The sequence below is a fragment of the Thalassophryne amazonica genome, chromosome 2 (genome assembly GCF_902500255.1).
Source record: "Thalassophryne amazonica chromosome 2, fThaAma1.1, whole genome shotgun sequence".
Lineage (NCBI taxonomy): Eukaryota > Metazoa > Chordata > Actinopteri > Batrachoidiformes > Batrachoididae > Thalassophryne > Thalassophryne amazonica.
Genome location: NC_047104.1, coordinates 131,322,159 through 131,340,360, shown reverse-complemented (window position 1 = coordinate 131,340,360; position 18,202 = coordinate 131,322,159). Strand labels below are relative to the sequence as shown.

General features: G+C 40.7%; 1 protein-coding gene across 1 annotated transcript in view; it reads right to left on the bottom strand.

The window, feature by feature from the left end:
* serinc4 (serine incorporator 4) overlaps positions 1–18,202 on the bottom strand; it is an 87,989-nt gene that overhangs the window by 50,820 nt on the left and 18,967 nt on the right. The window contains exons 3-7 of the mRNA XM_034193417.1: positions 13,633–13,811; positions 10,920–10,999; positions 10,532–10,625; positions 5,238–5,449; positions 2,126–2,221 (exon numbers count right to left, since the gene is read on the bottom strand). Coding sequence (XP_034049308.1) covers positions 2,126–2,221; positions 5,238–5,449; positions 10,532–10,625; positions 10,920–10,999; positions 13,633–13,811 — 661 coding nt within the window. The remainder of the gene's footprint in view (positions 1–2,125; positions 2,222–5,237; positions 5,450–10,531; positions 10,626–10,919; positions 11,000–13,632; positions 13,812–18,202) is intronic.

Below are 18,202 nucleotides of genomic sequence, written 5' to 3'. Positions count from 1 at the left end.
AGTTCAGACGTGTGTTTGTTGTAGTGAGGTCACAGAACCAAATTAACCTTCCGGGGACAGAAACGTCAAACAAAAACATAAAAGGACAGACAGTAAGGAAGACCGATCCCACACACATATCCTTTTGGCGTGGCGAGTGAAGAACCCCCACATTAGAGCAGCTAAAGGAAGCAGACACCAACCACAGGTGGAAATTAAATATTACAGCACACTCAGAGTTCAGGCTGTGTGAAAGGAGTCACTGTGTCTTTGTGTGCGGCACACACTTTGTGTTTAAACGATGCTTTTATAACAGGCCGAGAGTGCATACTTTCAAAACAAGTTGCTGCAATGTCCTGTACTGCCCCAGGAACCACACAGTGTGTCTCCATGGAAGGCAGTGCGTTAAACACAGAGGACATCAGAAACACACACAGCACCGTCAACAACTTTTAGCGTGCCAAAGAACTGACAACACAATACTTGTTTGCTTTCTTTTCAGTATCAGAATTCACATCCTGCATGCTATACGTTCAGGTCAACTTTGTAGTAGCTGGAATGGAAAGTAACGATGTAGGACTGGAAGCAAAACATTTAATATCCAAAAACAATTCTGTGCTGGTTTTTCCTTTCACTCGGGCTGACGTTGGAGCTGAACACTGTGCTGTCTGCTGGTATGACAGGTAATCACACACCTAATGATACTGTCAGCATGTGTTCTTGTACTATTATGTTGTCAGTGAGTCCATCAGGAATGTGAAGTAAATATCCTTCAGTCGGCCCAGCAGTCGGCGGCATGTCAGAGCACATCTCAGCACGGATTAGCTCTGTGCATCCAAACATACATTTGTGTGTAAATCCTGGATAAGACTGGAGTCTCTGTCAGGCTGCTGAAGACTCACTCTTTATTTTACCTGGAGCCAACAAATTATGAAGCGTGTGTGCGTGTGTGCATGCATGCGTGCCCTGGGTCCTCGATGGCAACCACCCCGGAGACAACCAATCCATCCCCACCTCTCAAAAGTAACAAGTCATCTACTGCAGCAAGGTGAAACATAAACATTAAAGCAAAAAAGTAGAAAATTTATTCAACGACCATAAAATCAAGAAATGTACAGGTCACTGGGGGGGGGATCCTAGCAGTCAGGGGGCATGAGGCGGGTACACCGTGGACAGGACCCCAGTCTGTCGCTCGGCCACATATAGACAAACAAATATATACACACCCACGCACACACACCTACTGTACACTGAAAAAAGAGAATGTTTGAACCAACTTTAAAAAGTGTTACAATTTGTAAAAATCTGAATAAATTAAGTTGTTCGAACTTAAGTTTGAAAGTTAGAGTTGTTTTAACTTTCAAACTTAAGTTCAAACAACTTAATTCATTCAGGTTTTTACAAATTGTAACACTTTTACAATTTGTAACACTTGTAACACAAAAACGGGGAGAATATACAATTTGCACATATTCCCACAGGTGGGAATCAATCCTGTGACCTTCTTGCTGTGAGTCAACAATGCTAACCACTAATCCACAAACAGACAGACAGGCAGACAGCATTTGGAAAGTATTCACATCACTTCATTTTTCCACATTTTGTTACGTTACGGCCTTATTTCAAAATGGAATAATTCATTTTTTCCCCTCAAAGTTCTATTCACAACACCCCATAATGACAACATAAAAAGGTCTTTTTGAAATATTTGCAAATTTATTAAAAGTAAAAAAAAAAAAAAAAGAAATCCCATGTACACAGTAAATTTTGCAAAAATCACCAGCATTAACACTTACAGTGTTAATTTCAGACCGCCAGTGTACATATGGTCCTACACTGACCCGGTGTGGGACCATATGTACATTGTCAGTGTCAGTTCTCTGTTGATGTCTGAGGTCAAGAGCACTCTGGAGCAGGTTTTCATCCAGGATGTCTCTGTACATTGCTGCATTCATCTTTCTCTAAGTCCTGACTAGTCTCCCAGTTCCTGCTGCTGAAAAACATCCACACAGCATGATGCTGCCTCCACCATGCTTCACTGTAGGTCAGAGTGTGTGGACCCAGTGCGCTGTGTGTAAGTCAGAGTGTGCAGACTCAGTGTGCAAAGTGTTGATTAGAGTGACACTGTTCTGTTCCATTAGCTTACCTCTCTCTGGCGGCCGGCTGGACAGCGCTGAGAAAGTGAGGTACATGACATAGCAGCTGATGATGGAGGCCTGGAGGAGGCCCGACCGGGGCTGTTCTGCAGAGAGAGAACCAGTCAGGATTTTAAACGTGTCGCCGATGACGAGACGTAAGTCTACCTTCAGGGAAATTCAAAATGGCGGTTGGCCCCAAACACATTCGGACAATTACACATTAGCCCCATCAAGGAGGTTATGATTTCATTCATTCTCTGTCAGTATGTCATGTCAATTAATTTTTGTGTTTATCATCATATGCTGCACTCGCTATTTCCAATTGTACTCATATATACAGATAGGCTGTGGCCATCACCCTCATATCACAAAGAAAAGGATTTTCATAAAAAACAAATAAACAAAAAAATCAAACAAGATGTGAAATGTCAGCTAGAGTTTGCCAGAAGGAACATGGCAGACTTGAGCTTAGATCTGATCTGTCCACCATGAAAGTGGGACTGCTGAAGCAACAGTTCAAAGTTACACTGTGCAGAGTCTCTCCAATCACAAATGATTTGGTAGCTTTCCACACTAGTCTCCTTATTGCATATCATCAATGTGTCTTTCCAGTGATGGTGTGTGGGAGTCAGACTTGGACATTATACCACCATCAAATCAAATTGTAAGAACCATTCCTCAATCATGATGAAATGATGAAGTTCTAGACCAGGGGTGTTCAAGTTCGGTCCTCGAGATCTACCTTCCTGACACTCTTAGTTGTCTCCCTGTTCCAACACAACTGAATTCAATGAAAGACTCGAGTCTTTCATTGAATTCAGTTGTGTTGGAACAGGGAGACAACTAAGAGTGTCAGGAAGGTAGATCTCGAGGACCAAACTTGAGCACCCCTGTTCTAGACCATACTCAGGCTGAAGACATTGAGAACAGCCAGCACTGGATGGGACATGTTGCTGTCAGATGAATGGTCAGTCAAAGCCCTGCTTTATGGTGGACTAGCAGAAGGTTTTACAAAGACTGGTCACTCATTTCTTTGATACAGAGATGCTATAAAGAATATTCTGAAACTTGGTGAAGCATTGTACATACGTATGGAAGGAATGCTGCTGCCAGACCTTGACACGAACCAGAAAGTTTGACTACATTACACCTATTTTGGCATCTCTTCACTAGCTTCTTGTCCCTGTGAGATCAGATTTTAAGGTTCTGCTACTACTACTAAAATTGTTCACAGACTGGCACCTCCCTACTTAGCTTACCTAATTTAACCCTACGTACCGGCCCAGGCTCTGCATTCTCAGGGTGCAGGATTACGTTGTGTCCCTGGGGTGCATAAAAAGTCTGCGGGTCACAGAGCTTTCTCTTATCGTGCCCCTGTTCTGTGGAATGGTCTCCCTGCATCAATAAAACAGATTCTGTAGAGACTTTCAAGTCCAGACTTAAGATGCACTTATTTTCCATTCTGTTTGGCTAGCATACTGGCATATTATGTTACTATGCTTTTTTCTCTTTTAATTCATTTTATTAGTAAACAGAGCTTGCCAAGGCCTCAACTTTATCTAAATTCTGGGTCTTTTAGTGAGGCTTAGGACTAATGGCTGGCGATCACCTTAGTATTTATTTTGTTCTTCTTGTTGCTTAATGCTGACAAATTATAAAGTATTTGTTGTCTGATGCCTGATTCTGTTTTTTTTTCTTTCTCTATATTAAAAATAAGTCTTATGTTCACTTTGTCCAATTACTTGTGGCCTCTAAAAGTGACTGTACCTCCAAAATAGTTAATGTGATATTTGTGTGAAACCCCTTGAATTGTTTTATTACAACTCCAAATTACAAAATAAATAAATAATGTCAATATCCAAATACATATGGACCTGACTGTATTATAACAGAGATGAATTACATAGAACCTTGAGAAACGCTATGACACCTACAAGATGCAGAGTTATCAACATCCTCCTTCTCTTTCCGTGAGAGTGGGAAGACAACACCCAGTGTTCAGCACAAGATCTGCCCACCCATGTCCAGTTATCAATCAGGAAAAGGCAGCTTACCCTCTAGAAAAAGTCATAGTAAAACATACAAAAAGCAATGTAGACAAAATCAAGGCAGTCTCACTGCCAACTCCACATTTGGACACCAAAGGTTTGTCGTTATGTGACGAGTTGGGTAGCCTGTTTGGTACGTGCCCAAAGGAGGCAACCCCAGGCATGACCAGACCCATAACCCAAACACCTGATGATGTGGAGGTCAGAAACACATAGTTCTGCCTCATATCAAACAGAATTGATGCTGTGTGTCATGTAGCGCTACCTACACCTCGTCACATAGTGGCACAAAGGGGCACTGACCAAACATTAAAATGTGAGGAGTTGGGAGAGAGACTGCTGAAAAATTCACACACATCTGATTGCATGCATTTGCCAGTTGAGAGGCTGTAATGACAGACTTTCCAACCCCACCCTATTCCCCTAAAAAGGCAGAAACGTGTCCTATTATTGTTATTCTCACCCAAACCCTAACATTAACCCCAACCTTAAATGTAACCCGATTTCTCAATGTTAAATGTTAAATATGAAACCCATGCAGTACATGTACATGGAAATTTAAATGCAGGAACTATCACGCTTAACCTTTTCTACATTATAACAACAAAGATTCTACAAAGATTAAAAAAAAATTAGGGGCACAAGGTGTAACAACCAACCCATGCATGCGTGCGTACAGATAGAAATCATAGCAGGAAAAAGACACATAACTGACAGTTGACAAAAAAGGGATTCCCCCCCCGTCAAATTGGGCAGTTATTTATGTGTAATTAATTAGTTCAAATTTACAAGATCAAAAAACGTTTTGTGCCTTTAAGCAGTGCACTTGAGTAGCTTGCAGCAATTCTAGGCTATGCAAGTTTCGATGATAAAACTCAGACATGCACCAACACAGCCGGCCTGCAGACTCCGCTTAAAGAAAGACACCATAATGTCAGCTTACATCTAATTATTATTATCCGCACCAGAAGTACTTTCAACACAGGCATGTTTGCAGAGCTGGAGCAGGAATAAGTGTTATTTCAGCGCTGACACATGATAACAGACGAGCGAGAGAGCGTCAGTAACTCACTCTGCTTCACGCAGGGAGTGACGGCGATGAAGGACATGATGCCGCACAGTCCCAGGTTAATCCACAGCAGGGCCTTGTTGAAGTGGCAGGCGATGGGGTGGGTGTAGTACTTGTACATGAAGGTAAAGGTCATGATGGCGATGGTGTAGAAGAAGAGGGTGGCACACGTCACCGCCAAGTACCAGCGCTTGTTCTCAGCTGCACCTGTCAGCCTGAAAGCAGCACAGGTTTCAGCGTCACGCCTGTGCACAGACACCGTGTCTCACAGCAACACGGCCACAGTCTGAGCTAAATGTTTGGCTACATAAAGGTGTTGGTTTGAACACTGTTTGTTTGGGTTTTGTTAGCAGGATATCTAAAAAAAAAGATGAGAGTGTGTTGAAAAGTGGAGCAGGGAGCTCAGTGGGATAGAAGCGGGGCGCCCAATATGCTGACCAATGTCCAAAAACCCTACCTGTCTGTGACCTTGTACAAGACCCTTCATCTGCATTGTCACAGTAAGTACTGCACTCAAAAAATGGCTCATTGGTTGAACCCAGTTCAATTATGGGCAGGATTTCCATTTAATAAATATATGTAGCCCCAACTCAAATAAAGCACATTCCTGCAAGATAATGTAATTTAATTTAGTTGGGACTACATATATTTATTAGATGGAAATCCAATCCAATGAGTCAGTTTTTTGAGTGTATCACACAAATGACTCATTGGATGAACTCAATTCAATTATGAGCAGGATTTCCATATAATAAATATATGTAGTTCCAACTAAATTAAATTACATTGTCTTGCATGGATGCACTTTGAGTTGGGGCAACATATATTTATTAGATGGAAATCCTGCACATAATTGAATTGAGTTCATCCAATGCATCAGTTTTTTGAGTGTGGCTGGGGAAGTAACCTGTGATGGCCTCCAACAACAAGGAGTCGTAGACTATCAACCACTTAATGCTGCATATCCGGGGATCAGCACCTGCACCAGTGGACCTGTATAGTCTTTATATAAGACATGGATTGAAGTTGATCCTTATTCCTACTTCCTACAGTTATTCCTTCTTTTTGGAACATGAACTTTGTTCTTTACCTGAAGGCCAAAATATGACCATTGTGTATTGTGAAGACTTTGCGTCCCTCCGTCTGTCTGTCTGTGCTCATCATAAGTCCAGTCCTATTACTGACAGGGTCTTCAAATTCATTCTTGAGACACAGACCTTGGACAAGATCAAAGATGGCTACCCTTGACCTATTCTAAGGAGTCAAAAGGTGACATTATTTCTACACACTCTTTCATTGATTACATGCTCGTACAGCAGAGGGTATTTTATCACTGCATTATATTTTATTTTTGCTGCTACTGTAAGCCTTTTGTTACTGTCGTTTTTTTACAATATGTGAAATAAATCAAATCTAAAAAAATCTTTATGGAAGAGAGAGGTTTTCTTAAAAATATTTGAAATTTCCACTACAGTTTACCAGGGAGCAATTGGAAGACTGAAGCCTAAATTTAAGCTTTTGTTGTTGTTGTTTTTCTTGTGCTTAAATCCTGCTCTGTACCACCGTGAAGCTGTATAACTGGTAACATTACAGACGAAAAGCTCTATGATGCACAGGTTCTCCAATCACAGCCACAGAAGCCTATACTCCTTAAGAGCCTTCAGTGGTGTCTTGGTGGCTTTCCTCACCAGTCTCCTTCTTACCTCTTCCAGACAGATTGAACAACTGGACGATACACTTTGTATTTCTTAATGACTGATGTAAATAAGATCCAGGATATATTCAGTGACTTGGAAATGTTTATATGTCCATCCCCTGATTTGTTGAAAGTAAACAGGCTGTAAAAGTAATTAATTACTGTAAATTCATTAAAGTGAACAACTGTGCCACACACATATTTTATGTTTTTTTTTTTTTTTTTAATATTTCACTGTAAGAAAGTTGTCATTTGCTTTGTTTTTGCTGTTGATGTTCAACAAGTTTGGACATTTTATTAAACACTGGGGCGTTGCCCGTGGGGATCCATGGGTTCTAGTTTGATAAAATAGGTAGCAGACAATTTTCAAGGGTGGTAATAAAGTATGCAAAGTTTCTATAATGATTTTAGCAGGAAATTAAAATGAGAAAGTTTTGTGAATAACTATTATTTTGCGTATTTAGCTGATGTCATGTTTTACAACTGGCAAGGTCGAGATATTATCTTTTTTCAGAGTTTGTCTGGTCACCAGGGACTGATTAATGGTTATATCAATGTCCACTGTTTACTATTGTTACCTAATATACCTAATTTATCCAAAAACATTTTTAACTTTCTGTTTTGCAGCATTCATCCTTGACCCAAAATACATAAACATACCAAACGGCAAATGTCAGCTCTCCCCAGTTTCTCCGTAATCAAAGGTACACTCACGTACACAGACGGCACTTCTCTTAATATATAGATTTTATATATTTCTATTTATTTCTTACAGAGCCCCATGTGTAAAAAATCAGGGATGCTAATAATTAGAAGACGATGAGTGCATTTAGCTGAGATTCTCCAGCTTGTTTCTGACCTACAAACCCAGAAGATGAATAGTCAGACAGCTTGTTGGTGGCAGTGGAACATCGTCATCTCCAGACCAGTGAATAAGAGGATTTTCATGTTACGTGTTTGCCTTGAAAAGAGCCCAGACTGAAAAAAAGCCTCTTAGCTGCTGTGGTTAGGGTTCTGTCACAGCAGAGGTCAGAGGTCACAGGCAGCAAGTGCAACAGCTGGAGATGAAGTAAATAACATGGAGCAAGCAAGCTGTCAGACAATGAATCTGTCTGTCTGTCTGTGATGCTGCTGCTCACACAGTTTTCCTGACAGAAGGTGAGTTCGAGTTCTGGCCATGTTCCACTATGTAAAAATGAAAACTTTAGTTGCAGCATCAGTGTGACAGAGTGGGGACGAAATGATGCTTTGTTATGATGCAACGACTTGTAGATTAAAAAACAAATGCACTAAATTCAAAAGCTGTGAATTGATTAAATTTCATTATTAAGCTTGCTTAATGGAAATATGTTCCTGACTGTTTCTCTGACACAGACCTAAATGATGACACACAACACACACTTTCATGCTTATCTGTTGTACAATTTGGGCCTTTCCTCATACCTAAAAGTTAAGAATCTATTTGTTACAAAACAAGCTTCACACTGGATCACAAAGGAGAAAGAAGACAGTTTTTTCTTCTCTCTTCCAAGTGTACATCGTTCTGCCAATGCTGGAATATTTAGCTTTTTATCATAAATCAAGCAAAGATGTGATGGCAGACATCGGAGTCTGTAGCAAACATTTTATATCAGTTTCATTCATTTTGCTTGTGACTTTTATGTGTGAGCTTTTTTACGCCCACCAACAAAGTTGGAGGAGGTTATGCTGTCGCACCTGTTTGTCTGTTTGTGAACAGCCTGGAGCCAATTTTTCATATATTGTTATGAAATTTTTACTGAAGATTCATATCCTGATAGGCAAGAACTGATACAATTTTCAAGGCCATAGGTCAAAGAAAAAAGTCAAGAAAACTGGAAAATCCCTCTCTTTAACACACATACACACACACACTCATCTTCAACCGCTTAGTCCAATTAAGAGTCGCGGGTGGCTGGAACCTATCCCAGCAGTCATAGAACGTGAGGCAGGGTACACCCAGGACAGGATGCCAGTCTGTCACAGCCCTCTCTATAGCATTGAATGGATATTCAAAAATTCATAACTGTCAAAAAAGATCAATTTTCTTTCATATTTGACAGCACTATGTACATAGGATCGTATCCTTTATCGACTGACAAAGTTTGATCCGGATCTGATCCAGATTACAGTTTTTGTGGCCATTTAAATATAAAAATCGTATTTAATGTATATTTTACATTATATCTTAATTAAACGTGCCCCAATCACTCTCACATTTGAAAGTGAGGTGCAAACTGACACTATCACCTAACAAATTTTGATCTGAATCTGATCCAGACAGTGGATTTTGTGGATGATATTGAAAAGCCCATTTAATGTACATTTTGCATTATATCTCAATCAAAAGTGCTTCAGTCACTCATTTGTGACAATGAGGTGCAAACTGGCACTCTCAATGAATAGACTAAGTTTGATCAGCATCTGATCGATATTGCAGATTTAGCAGATATTTGATTTTAACATTGAAAAGCCCTTTTGATCTAAATTTTGTATAATATTTTAGCTAATGAAAAGTCACTTGTAACAGGACTTTGACCTTGAAAATTTTTTCCAAGGTAAAAATTTGTGGAATTGGAAATTGGGTTGAGGTTTGCGCACTACAGATGAGGTGCTCTAGGTTTTTTTTTAAACTGTCACATGAAAAGGTCCTGAAAATGGGCCTTTAACTCTTTCACTCCTGTCATATTTGGCTGGGCTTGGCTGTCTCGCAGTGATTGGATTACTCATCACTCATCGTTAACCGCTTACTCCAATGTAGGGTTGCGGGGGCCAGGATCCTATCCCTGTAGTCATAGAGGGTGAGGCGGGGTACATCCTGGATAGGACCCCAGTCTGTCGAGGGCCACATGCAGACAAACCCCCCCCCCCCCCCCCACCCACACACACACACACCTACGGACAATTTAAAGTATCTAATCAACCTAACCTGCATGTCTTTTGGATGTGGGAGGAAGCCGGAGCACCCGAAGAGAACCGACGCAAACACGGGGAGAACACGCAAACTCCACACAGAAAGGCCACAGGTGGGACTCGAACCCATGACTTTCTTGCTGTGAGGCAACAGTGCTAACCACTAATGCATCGTGCTGCCCTTACATGCTTGGATTACTCAGTGGAAAATATAGATGTTTAGAGACCTAAAAACTGATGTAATGACATAAATGTATACTCACCAGGAATCTCAATAAATTAGCTGTGTTTTATGTCATCAGTTTTGTCTGTGTTTAAATCACTGCAAACATGAAAGCTCTTCGTCCATAATTGTAGTCCACCAGTCTCAACCTGATTTAAGTATTGGTGTCCAGACCCAGTGTTTCCCTTAGAATTTTTTTTGCCCAATGGTACCCAAGAGTTCAGCGCAGATGAAGTGTCCAAGGACACAAACAGCTCAAATCAAACCCAGGTCTAGGTAGCCAAGGCAAAAAGGCACAAAAGTGTCCCTAATAATGGAACTGGAACACTGAACATCGGCCATCATGTTTCTGTGTAGGCTCTCATTGGCCACCATGACGATAATTCCAGTGACTCCAATATCAGTGAACCCGGTGGGTTCGCTGGTGTCACGTCCGCACATACTCACCAGTTCTTGTTCCAAGTGTGTGCAAAAGCTGTGATGAGGATGAGTTGGATGAGAATGAAGGCAAATCCTCCCACCACACCAACATAATGCCAAGCTGAGACAGAAAGGAGAAAAAGAAAGAATAACATCTGATTTATATCAGAGGAAAGAAATGATGCCATTAAATCATAACAACTCAAACAACAGGCTCCAACTACATTCATATTTATTCTTCAAATACAAAAGGAGATTTATGCTCCAGTAAAAAAAAAAAGTGTCTTTCAGTCAATTTCCACTATGCTTCTCTGCTGCCCTCTAGCAGGATTCACACAGAACTGCAGTAAGACATCCACCAAATATATGAGTACTTTAATTTATTGATGATAACTGACAGTGTTCACATTCTCACCGTGCAGGAAAGACTCTGTAGGAATGAAGAAGGCAGCGGTGCACATTCCCAGCAGGGTGATGAACTTCACAAACCAGAACCTGTGCGTCCATAACACACACAGACTTAACAGACTTAACAAAACACTGAAACACCATAACAACCAAGAGATGGCTAGTCAGGTTTCTTACGTAACAGTTCATAGCTTCTTTAAAATGTTTTGAAGATTTCAAAAACTATACTGTTTTATATAATGTATGAAATGAAGACTTAAATAAAAAACGTTTCCATTTTTTAAAGATTGTTACGGCAGCCATCTTGGATTTTGAAAACTGGAAACTAATTTCAGCTAGTGCACTGCACTCGTGGACTTCTTGTTTCACCAGAGCCCCATTAGCCGTCTCGTGTTTCAGGGTTCCTGTTGGGCATTGATAGCTACTGTCGCGGCCAGAGAGCACACGAGATCTCCATTATATTTCACCCCAACGGGCAATCCCTTACTTGATCCATTACCCATGTATCATGACAAGGACGAGGGGTTGGATTTTGACACTCGCAAAGAAATAGAAGTCAAAGTAAATGAAAGTCACTGTGAGGTTGGGTTTGTTTCCCATTTTTGATACCATTTCAACTTTTTCTGATTTGGGGTAGTCCAGAGAAAATCAAATATGTGCCATTTGAAAATGTGTGTATTTCTGTGCTTAGGGATGTCATTTAAAGCGCGTGCATTTCAAAGTGTGTGTATTTATTCATTTCCAGGCTTGAGGGCGTCATTGTGTAAAATGGGAACATTAAATAGCATCGTTTTGATTATTGCTTGATGTATTTTGTACATGTTATTTCCCCATTTAACTTGATGCATTAGTAACACTTGAAGGTGCACGTGGCGCCACAATCTAAACATGTCCAACAGAGGTCTGCAGCAGTACAAACTAAACAACTTTTATTCATGATTTCTTCATGCAGGCAAAGTTTAGTTTCAAGTAAATAACAGTGCTCAATGTAAAGTATCACTTAAATCCATCACAAACATGTGGAGATGAAGGGTTTTGCATGTGAGTAACTATTTTCTTTTTGATGTCAGTGTTTAATTCTGAATTCTACAAAGTTATAGCCGGGCACCAGGCTGGTCCTTTGCCTCCAACAGGCTACAGTAACCTGCTTCAAAGACCTGAAGCCTTTTAGTCTGAAAGCACTGATAAGACTCCTGTGAGGATAGTCCTAATCCCAGACACGTCACTACTCTAATCGGCAGCACCGCAGTGGAAAGTGTGACAACAGGGATCCTGGAATAGACAAATTGGCCTGTTCAGGTGTGCAGAGGGAGAAAATACTTTCCTTTTTCAGACCATAGTAAAGTATTTAAAGACATTTAGATCTTCACATAGGTGTGGAAGCCTTTCTGCATGGAATTAGATCTATTTTTGAGGGCAGGTGACATGTTGTGATTCAGACAAAAGCCAAATAAACATTCATCTATTGCATTTTGTAAGGTTTACATGAGGTTTGGAAGACAATGTATTGGCTTGCAGGTATGAAAGACTGACTTCTGAAATTGCACATCTACTAATAATCCGTTTGTGGCAGATTCATGAGCCAGATTTCAGAGGAGATTAAACACAGATAGGCTAAACACACTTACGTCTATAAACCAGAGCAGCATAATAACCAGGCATGCACATAATTGGTACTCATGGTGCTTCTGCATGCTAAAAATAAATGATGCACAACAGAAAACACAAGGGAAGTGCTTCATAAGAGGAAAGCAGTGATAGATTGTAGGAAGTGTGTTTCCCTCTGCTGTGCATCAATGATGTTTAGCACACACGAGCACCAGTTATGTGCACCCCTGATAATAACCAATGGGGCACATCAGTTATGCTGCATTCACATGTGGGCTGTAAGTGGCAGACAATAACCAGATGTTCCACTGTTTTCAATGAGAGGTTGATGAAATGGAAAAATACTAATATAGTAATATTCATAATATTTGTATTTATTTATTTATTTTTAGATTTTTGTATTTGTGTTTTACTTTCATAGACTGTCAGCCTGTTCAGGGCATGTACCCGCCTCTTGGGATAAGCGGGTTTAGACAATGAATGCCAATGCCAGGATCTTGGTGTGCTGATACTCAGATACAAATATAAAGGAATAAATGCTAATCTTTTGAAATGATGAGTTAATGAATGCAGTGGACACACACAACAATGTTGGCACAGTGAATAAAAAAGAGACACATTTGTCAATTTTCATTACTTTCTGCTTGTGGAATTTGTTTCTCAGTTTCTCTTATTCTTTTTCACGGACCCAGATGATCCAACTTGGTTTTTTTTCCCTGAGTACTCTTGCAAAGTGGAGTTGCTGACGTGTTTTTATTGAAGTTTTATTTGTGTGGGTGTGTGGGTGGGGGGGCTGTTTTCATGTTATCATTTCTAATTTTCTCAATTGTACTAACAAGAGCAGCATTCATATCTTCCTTCGTCTTTGTAGATTTTTTAATACAGTGAGAATAAAGCTTTTCTATTGTACTGTACCTTTTTAATTCTATTCTTGAATCTATACCATGGAGAATTAAGGTGATTTTAAGGCAAAAGGCAGGTGTAGAAAAAAGATGCCTCATAACATTAACACGTAAACAGTCCTTACTGTGTATATGGTGAAGACCAAAGCAGTGTTCATAAAACTAGCCTGGACTTACAGCAGGTTGAATGTGTTTACAAAGTGCACTGACCCATTGTGTATAAGCGCTCTGAAGTCCTGACTGGATTTCACATCTATAAGGAAGATGGCCATCATCAGGTAGAAGCATGCCGTGCCAAAACAGACCCTGTAGACCGCTGAGTAGCCCACCAGCATCTCACAGTGCCCCCCGCCGTGGACCTGGTCACACACCATGTTGAAGAAAGGCACCTGAAGCACACACAGATGATGTCTGGTATCTCTACTGGCCTTTTTGTCTGGGAGTGTTCTCACTGAGGAGATGTGTTCTAGACACCATCAACCCATTAAATCAGGAGTTTACAGCCCACCGCATGCTTCATGAATTATGAAATGCTGCCTGCATGATGAGTTTCCGTTTACATGTTCAACTACAATTATTCAACTTTTGGCAGACCTTTTGGTTGGCGGAACAACTCAGCCACATTGCATTTGGAGTGCCAGACCCAAATCTAGATAAATGAGCAGGGTTGCATCAGGAAGAGTATCCAGTTTTGCCAAACCAAATATGGAGAGGACAAATCAATCAATCAATCAATCAACTTTTTTCTTATATAGCGCCAAATCACAACAAACAGTTGCCCCAAGGCGCTCCATATTGTAAGGCAAGGCCATTCAATAATTATAAAAAAAAATCAAATTGGAGTTCTTATAAGCGTGAAGCACCGCGAAGCTCACTCATGGTATACTGAGTCCCAAACAGGAATTGACAAATTTTGAGTCCACAGTGAAGCAGGAAATATCAAATGTTCAACACTTCCTGGATCGACACTTCCTGGATTGACAGACGAGATCTTGTGGAATCTTGCGGGAATACAGTGGCAAGTTCACACTGAAAGAGGAAGTGCCAAATTTTGAGCCCACAGTGAAACAGGAAATGTCAAATGTTGAACACTTCTTGCATTGACAAGATAGGAGATCTCACGGGATCTTGTGGGAATTCTGTGAGAAGTTGAGACTGAAACAGGAAGTGCCAAATTTTGAGCCCACAGTGAAACAGGAAATGTCAAATGTGTTTAACTTTTTAAATTAACTTGTTCTTTGGTTTGTTGTTTTTGCTGTTGTATTTAATCCTCTGTAAGGTTTCTGTGTAACTTTTTATTTGTCTCATTAAATAATACAAAAAAGTCAAATGTTGAACACTAACTGGTTTCACAATAAATGAGATCTCGTGGGATCTCGCGGGGATTCAGTGGCAAGTTGAGACTGAAATGCAAAGTGCTAAATTTTCAGTCCACAGTGAAACAGGAAATGGCAAATGCTGAACACGTCCTGGCATGGGTGTAACTGGGTTGCACTGTACTCCCCTGAAATCTGATTGGACACCCCAGGTGCCACCCAGATGATTGACATGTCACAGCACTGCACGTCTGGCTGAAAAGGGCCATTCTGAAATCGGTGACACATACTGGCTGCTAGGTCCCTCCTGTACAGTAGTAGTAGTAGTTACAGTTAAACTAAAACTGATAGCAAATCTCTACAACTTGGTATAAATTAAATTAAAAATATAAAATACAGCTTTCTGGTGGAATAGTGTAGAGGAGGTTTTTCTTAAAAAGACCTGAAAGTTCAGCTAATCTGGCCATATTTTGCAGCCCTACTGTGAAGTAGCTGAAAAGTTTGAATATGAATTTACATGTACATAAAGAAAAAAATGGATAAAGTGGCATGTTAGTAGCTATGTTAATGCTTTCCAGAAGCATTTACTGAAAATAAAAGTCTGAAGGACCTAAATGACATGGCGAGATGCTGAAGAGCTTCACTCGTTCATGTCCGCGACATACATATATATATATATATATATATATATATATATATATATATATACAAGGTCTGTCAAAGGCGAATGACGTCACCGACAGGTGTGAAAAAACTCACGCATGCGCACGAGGGTTCAAGCATGTCTGACGTAAAAACATATGAATGAAATCCATATAGTTTTTGAAAAAATAAAAAGGACCTATACTTTATTGACAGACCCCTATATATATTGACAGACCCCTATATATATATATATACACACGAGGTCTATTAGACAATAAACCGACCCGTTTATTTTTTTTTTAACTATATGGATTTGAATGACGTGTGATTCCACCAATCATGCTTGAACCCTCGTGCGCATGCGTGAGTTTTTTCACGCGTGTCGGTGACGTCATTTCCCTGTGGGCAGGCCTTGAGTGAGATGTGGTCCCGCCCTCTCGGCTGAATTCCTTTGTTTCACACGCTGCTCCAGACGGCGCACGTTGCTTTATCAAAATTTTTTCTGGACCTGTGAGGAATATCCGAGTGGATACTATTCGAGAAATTAAGCTGGTTTTCTGTGAAAAGTTTAACGGCTGATGAGAGATTATGGGGTGTTTCTGTCGGTGTAAGGACTTTCCACGGAGCGAGACGTCGTGCAGCGCTTCCAGGCGCCGTCGTCGGCCTGTTTCGACCTGAAAACATCCTAATTTAAGGCTTAATTCACCCAGGACGTCGTGAGAGAACAGAGAAGATTCAGAAGAGGCCGGCATGAGGACTTTATGTGGACATTCCACTGTTTAAGGACATTTTGTAATGAAAGACGTGCGCGCAAATTCGCCGAGTCGTTTCCGTGACGACTCGGCAAATCTGTGTGCGCCGCGACAGGAAAAACACCTCCGTGTTGAAAACCATTTGTAAAATTCAGGCGGCTTTTGATGGCTTTCAACAAGTGAGTAACTGAGAAATTGTTTAACAGCTTGGGCATGTTCCAACTTGCCCGTTAAGGTTTCCAACGGAGGTGTTTTTCCTGTCGCGACCCCCCCCGCGGTCGGGTCCGGCCCGATATGCGACTCTGCCCGCACGTTCTTTCATTACAAAATGTCTGTTAACAATGGAATGTCCGAATAAACTCCTCATGCCGACTTCTTCTGAAAGTTCTCTGTTCTCTGACGACTCAACAGAGCCTGAAATGTGGAAGTTTTCAACTTGAAACGGTGAGACGCTGCCGCCTCGAAGCACAGATCGCCATCAGGCGCCGTGGGCCGTCCTTACGGCGACACTAACAGACCAAAATCTCTCATCAGCCGTTAAAATTTTTACCGAAAACCAGCTGAATTTATCGAATGGTGTCCACTCAGTTGTGCCTTACAGTTTTGAAAAGATTTTGATCAAACAAAGCAGCAGTCTCTGAGCCATTCCTAAACAATGAAAAAAACGATGAGAGGGTGGGCGACTCCTCACTCAAAGACTGCCCACAGGCAAATGATGTAACCAACAGGCATGAAAAAACTCTTGCATGCCCACGAGGGTTCAAGCATGTCTGATGTAATCACACGTGATTCAAATCCATATGGTTTCTGAAAAAAATAATAAGGTCGGATACTTTTCTAATAGACCTCGTATATATATATATATATATATATATATATATATATATATATATATATATATATATATATATATATATATATATATATATATATATATATATATATATATATATATATATATATATATATATATATATATACACACACACATATTAAATAAGGTAGCAGACAGTGCACCCAAAGATGAAAGGTTGTTGATTAAAGTGGGTATCAATGGGCATGTTGGTGAAGGGAACAGAGGTGATGAGAAAGTAATGGGTGAATATGATATCAAGGAGGCCAAGGTGGACGGGAAAATTGTGGTAGATTTTGCAAAAAGGATGTCATGAACACAAGGTGACGTGTAAGAGTGGATGATGGTGCCCACAGGTGGACTACCTGTGTGCACCTGTAGATGGTGCCCACAGGTACCTGTGGGCACCATCTACAGTGGTGCACAGTGGTGTACTACAGTGCATCCAGAAAAGTAGTTCACTTTTTCTACTTTTTTTTTTCTTCTTTTTTTTTTTGTTACAGCCGGAAAAGATGCCCGAGCCACCTCAACTGACTCCTTTCGACGTGGAGGAGCAGCGGCTCGACTCCGATCTCCTCCCGAGTGACCGAGCTCCTCACCCTATCTCTAAGGGAGCGCCCAGCCACCCTGCGGAGGAAACTCATCTCGGCCGCTTGTACTCGCAATCTCGTTCTTTCGGTCATGAGCCAAATCTCATGACCTTAGGTGAGGATCGGAACGTAGATGGATCGGTAAATCAAGAGCTTTGCCCCCCCTACTCAGCTCTCTCTTCACCACGACGGTCCGATACAGCGACCGCATCACTGCAGATGCTGCACCGATCTGTCTATTGATCTCACGCGACCGCATCACTGCAGATGCTGCACCGATCCGTCTATCGATCTCACGCTCCATCCGTCCCTCACTCGTGAACAAAACCCAGAGATACTTAAATTTCTCCACTTGAGGCAAGAACACTCCACTCTGCAATCAGAAACCACTCTATCATCTATAAGCAAAGGACAACTGACAACCAAAAAAAGTCATTTCCTTTAACACCATACTAATATAATCGCAATGTCACCAAGTCATCCAGAGGCATACATGTTTAACTTATGGTTCAAATTTTAACCACTCATTTTAGACAAGTTATTTAAAATTATTGTTATGTCTGAGTTTATAACGTGAAAATATCAGATATATGTTTTCGTTTTAAAGTAATGTGCTAATTTTTA